Below are 4,187 nucleotides of genomic sequence, written 5' to 3' on the forward strand. Positions count from 1 at the left end.
AAAAAAAAAAAAAAAAAAAAATTGCTTTCTGCATTTACTCTTTCCTTTAGTTACTTAAGATGGCCCAGGGCCGAAGGGCAGAGACTGAGCATTATGAAGAAATTGAAGACTATGATTACAACAACCCTAACGACACCTCCAACTTCTGCCCTGGATTACAGGTGAAGGGGGAAAGGGGCTCTGTCCTCTCTTCTAAGCCAGGGAGTCATTTTTCTCTGCTTCCCATGTCCCCGCTTTATGTGGTGGGAGACTGTTGGAAATTTTGAATCCAATAGAGATTTTCTGGGTGAAGAGTCTGCCTTCCACCCAGTGCTGGGAGCTGAGCAGAGTTGAGGAAACAGCCTCACCCTTGGCCTGCCTTACCTCACATCCTACATGCAGGAAGCAAATGGCCACACTCGAGTGAATGTGTCCACATGTGAATGAGCGCTTAGCCTCTGCTACAAAGTACTAATATTGGCTGTTGTGGGATTTCAAAGGAATATAAACACTTTGTCCTCTTACGAGCTAGTATTTTGGCCAGGTAGACAAAACGCATAGACATGTGAAGGTGGTGTGATCTGGTGTGGCAAAAAATAAGTCTTCGGGGTGTATCTCCGACGACCAGGTTTCTAGCTCTGAATGTAGTTCTCATATTGCAAGCTTGTTGTGAACTTGTACAAGCCATCCCCGATCTTTAGATCATGGTTGAAACTAAAGAATTTCCATATCCCTTCTCTGAGTCTACTGATGAGATGGCTGATACAGGTAACAGAAACTGGAAAAATAGGCTTCATCTGTGCCCCTGTATGTGGAAAGGGGGAAAAGAACTGGAAAAAAAATTTATTCACCTTATATTCTTACTCGGAAGAGAGTTAGGCTGTTATATTTTAGTGAAAATCCAGACTGACCTTTTGACCAGTGCTTCTCAAACTTTAGCTTATATACAGATCACCCAGGGAGCCTATTTAAAGACTGACTTCTGACCTGCGTCCCCCAACCCCACCCCCTGCCCCTAGATACTGATACATCCACTCTGGATGTGATCCCGAAAATGACTTTCTCGCTTGTTTCTGGGTGGTGCCCCTGCTGCTGACCGGACGGCCCCAGGAATCTCCTGTGCTTTCCTTGGGTGATATGTGCAGGTCATATCTCCGGTGTTTGAGGAATGTGTTCTGTAAAATGAAATCCTAAATCAGTTAGAAGCTGAAGGGGGGACATAGTGGCAATTGTGATTATTGAATTCCTTTAACTCCCACTCGAAGGGTCTTAGGTTGATAACAGACACCTCTCTAACAGGGTTTATGTAAAACAGGATGACAGCTAGGGGCACCGAGAAGCTCATCACGGTGTAACTCACTCAGTGAACTATCAGATGGTCTCTTCTTGCTTCCTAAACACGGAGTCTATTTCAAGGGTGTTTCTAAGCTCCTCTGGCAGCTTCCACCAAACTCAAAGAGCTGTTTCTTGCCCAGGCTGCTGACAGTGATGATGAAGATTCTGATGACTTACTCGTGGGACCAGTTGGGAACTCTGACCTCTCACCTTCTCCTTGCCATCCACCTAAGATGGCACAACAGAATGGAGACACTCCGGAAGCCCAAGGATTAGACATCACAACATATGGGGAGTCAAACCTGGTAGCTGAGCCTCAGAAGGTACGGATGACACGGCAGAGAATTACACTGTTTGCCTGAAGTCTGTGTAATTGCCTCTTGCATGAGAGTCATGGCAGTCTGAGCTTGTTTTCTTCTCAATTTTAACCTGTTGCTCCGAGTTTTAAATAGGGTTGTGAGAGTGAGCTGATGCTAATTAGGTTGTGTGGAACTGACCATCTCTGACCATCTCTCCAAAGACCTTGAAAAGACAACCTGGGAGGAACTGGTCACCCAAATAAGGCATATGAATGAAGGCTGCAGGCAGAGAATATAAATTTATATGCTAATTCAGCAAGGCTAGCTAACTGTGTGGCTCTGAAAAATCTTGGCCAAATTCAGTTTGTATTAAACTATCATGCGTTAAACATTTATTTCTTCCATACCAGCTGGAAGGCTTTATGCTTGCCTTAGTATTTGATTCACTTATCTCTTTTACACTCTGGAATTCCAGTTAGCCTTAATGCAGACTGCAGTTGATTGAAAAGAAATTAGATTTGATATGAGGGATTCTATTTTAGTGTCCAAAGAGAGCTCTGGGCCGGGCTCGGTGGCTCACGCCTGTAATCCCAGCACTTGGGGAGGCCAAGATGGGTGGATCACCTGAGGTCAAGAGTTTGAGGCCACGCGCAGTGGCTCACGCCTGTAATCCCAGCACTTGGGGAGGCCAAGGCGGGCGGATCACAAGGTCAGGAGTTCGAGACCAGCCTGGCCAACATGGTGAAACCCCGTCTCTAATAAAAATACAAAAATTAGCTGGGTGTGGTGGCAGGTGCCTGTAATCCCAGCTACTCTGGAGGCTGAGGCAGGAGAATCATTTGAACCCGGGAGGCAGAGGTTGCAGTCAGCCGAGATCGTGCCATTGCACTTCAGCCTGGGCAACAGGGTGAGACTCAATCCCAAAAAAAAAAAAAAAAAAAAAGTTTGAGACCAGCATGGCCAAAATGGTGAAACACCATCTCTACTAAACATAAAAAATTAGTGGGTACCTGTAATCCCAGCTCCTTGGGAGGCTGAGGCTGGAGAATCACTTGAACCCAGGAGGCGGAGGTTGCAGTAAGCTGAGATTGCACCACTGCAATCCAGCCTGGGTGACAAGAGCGAAACTCCATCTCAGAAAAAAACAAAAACAAAACAAGAAAACCAATAACAACAACAAAAAACAGAGATTTCTGTAGCTCCTTGGTTGAAATTGGATTCCTTCTTTAGTTGAACTCCAGACCTTTGTTTTTACAATGGATTAATGGTAAAAGTTTCTTTCTTCTACTTAGTTTTACTCTGTCATATACCTATTTCAGGTGAATAAAATTGAAATTCACTATGCCAAGACTGCCAAAAAGATGGACATGAAGAAGCTGAAGCAGAGCATGTGGAGTCTGCTGACAGTGCTCTCCGGAAAGGAGGCAGATGCAGAGGTCAGATGCTCTGCCTGTTCTGTAGGTGCCCAGCATGCGGGAGGGGAGTGGTTGATGTCTACAGCCGAAGACACCTCGATTTGGGCAATGCCTCCAAGGCAGAAATGTTCATTCAAAAATACAGAGAGCTGGGCATGGTGACTCACGCGTGTGATCCCAGCACTTGGGGAGGTTGAAGTGGGAGGATCACTTGAGCCCAGGAGTTTGAGGTTACAGTGAGCTATGATACGATCGTACCACTCCACTCCAGTCTGGGCAACAGAGAGAGATCCTTGAAAAACAAAACAAAAATACAAGGAAGACATCATGCCTCTAAGAGAGAAATGAACCAAGTGTACAAGCAGGCAGATCACACAGACTGTGATACAAATAGCAGACTAGTGTGTAAGGCATGATTCAGCCTTGCTGGTAATAAAAAAAGACAAGTGAAGCAATCCTGATGCTACTGTAAAACAGCAGCAGGTTTAGTAATTCAACTGTTTTCCATTAGTGAGGAGGGAAATTTGGAGTCCTTATTCACTGCTGGTACAGTTTAAGTTGCTATATGCTATGAAATGTTTAAACCCTTTGATCTAATAATTCTGATTTCAGGAATGTATTCTCAGTAGGAAGATAGTGGAAAAATCATTATTATCCTGTCAGATTCTGCTTCTCCTTCAGAACAAGTTGAAACCTTGATTAACTTGGTCCACCTCAATGAAAGGAAGTATCAGTTAATTAGAATGCTTCCCTCTTTCTGACTCCTTCTTCTCAGGTTATATTCTGAGTTTAGACCTTTTGTAGCTGAGAAATGAAAACTGGTAAGTTGATTGAGGGCTCTAGGCTGGATATCAGAGAAAGCTTCAGTCATATTTATAAAGTTTTATCAGCTAGAACAGAATGGGATGCAAGTGTGTGTCTTTGTCTTAAGTGGAAAGTTTGACTTTACTTTTCAATATGAATTTTGTGCTGCCCTTAGCAGTGCAGTCCAGTTGAAGCTACAAGTAATCATGGCTTTGGCTGGGCACAGTGGCTTACGCCTGTAATCCCAGCACTTTGGGAGGCCAAGGTGGGTGGATCATGAGGTCAGGCGTTCAAAACCAGCCTGGCCAACATGGTGAAACCCCGTCTCTACTAAAAAAAAAAAAAAAACAAAAAA

The 4,187-nt window shown here is 44.3% G+C and overlaps 1 protein-coding gene across 1 annotated transcript in view; it reads left to right on the plus strand.

Moving 5' to 3' along the window:
• NCAPH (non-SMC condensin I complex, subunit H) overlaps positions 1–4,187 on the plus strand; it is a 31,748-nt gene that overhangs the window by 22,119 nt on the left and 5,442 nt on the right. The window contains exons 12-14 of the mRNA XM_011956515.1: positions 51–161; positions 1,455–1,637; positions 2,933–3,049. Coding sequence (XP_011811905.1) covers positions 51–161; positions 1,455–1,637; positions 2,933–3,049 — 411 coding nt within the window. The remainder of the gene's footprint in view (positions 1–50; positions 162–1,454; positions 1,638–2,932; positions 3,050–4,187) is intronic.

The sequence above is a fragment of the Colobus angolensis genome, unplaced genomic scaffold (assembly GCF_000951035.1).
Source record: "Colobus angolensis palliatus isolate OR3802 unplaced genomic scaffold, Cang.pa_1.0 Scaffold42, whole genome shotgun sequence".
In the NCBI taxonomy this organism is placed as follows: Eukaryota; Metazoa; Chordata; class Mammalia; order Primates; family Cercopithecidae; genus Colobus; species Colobus angolensis.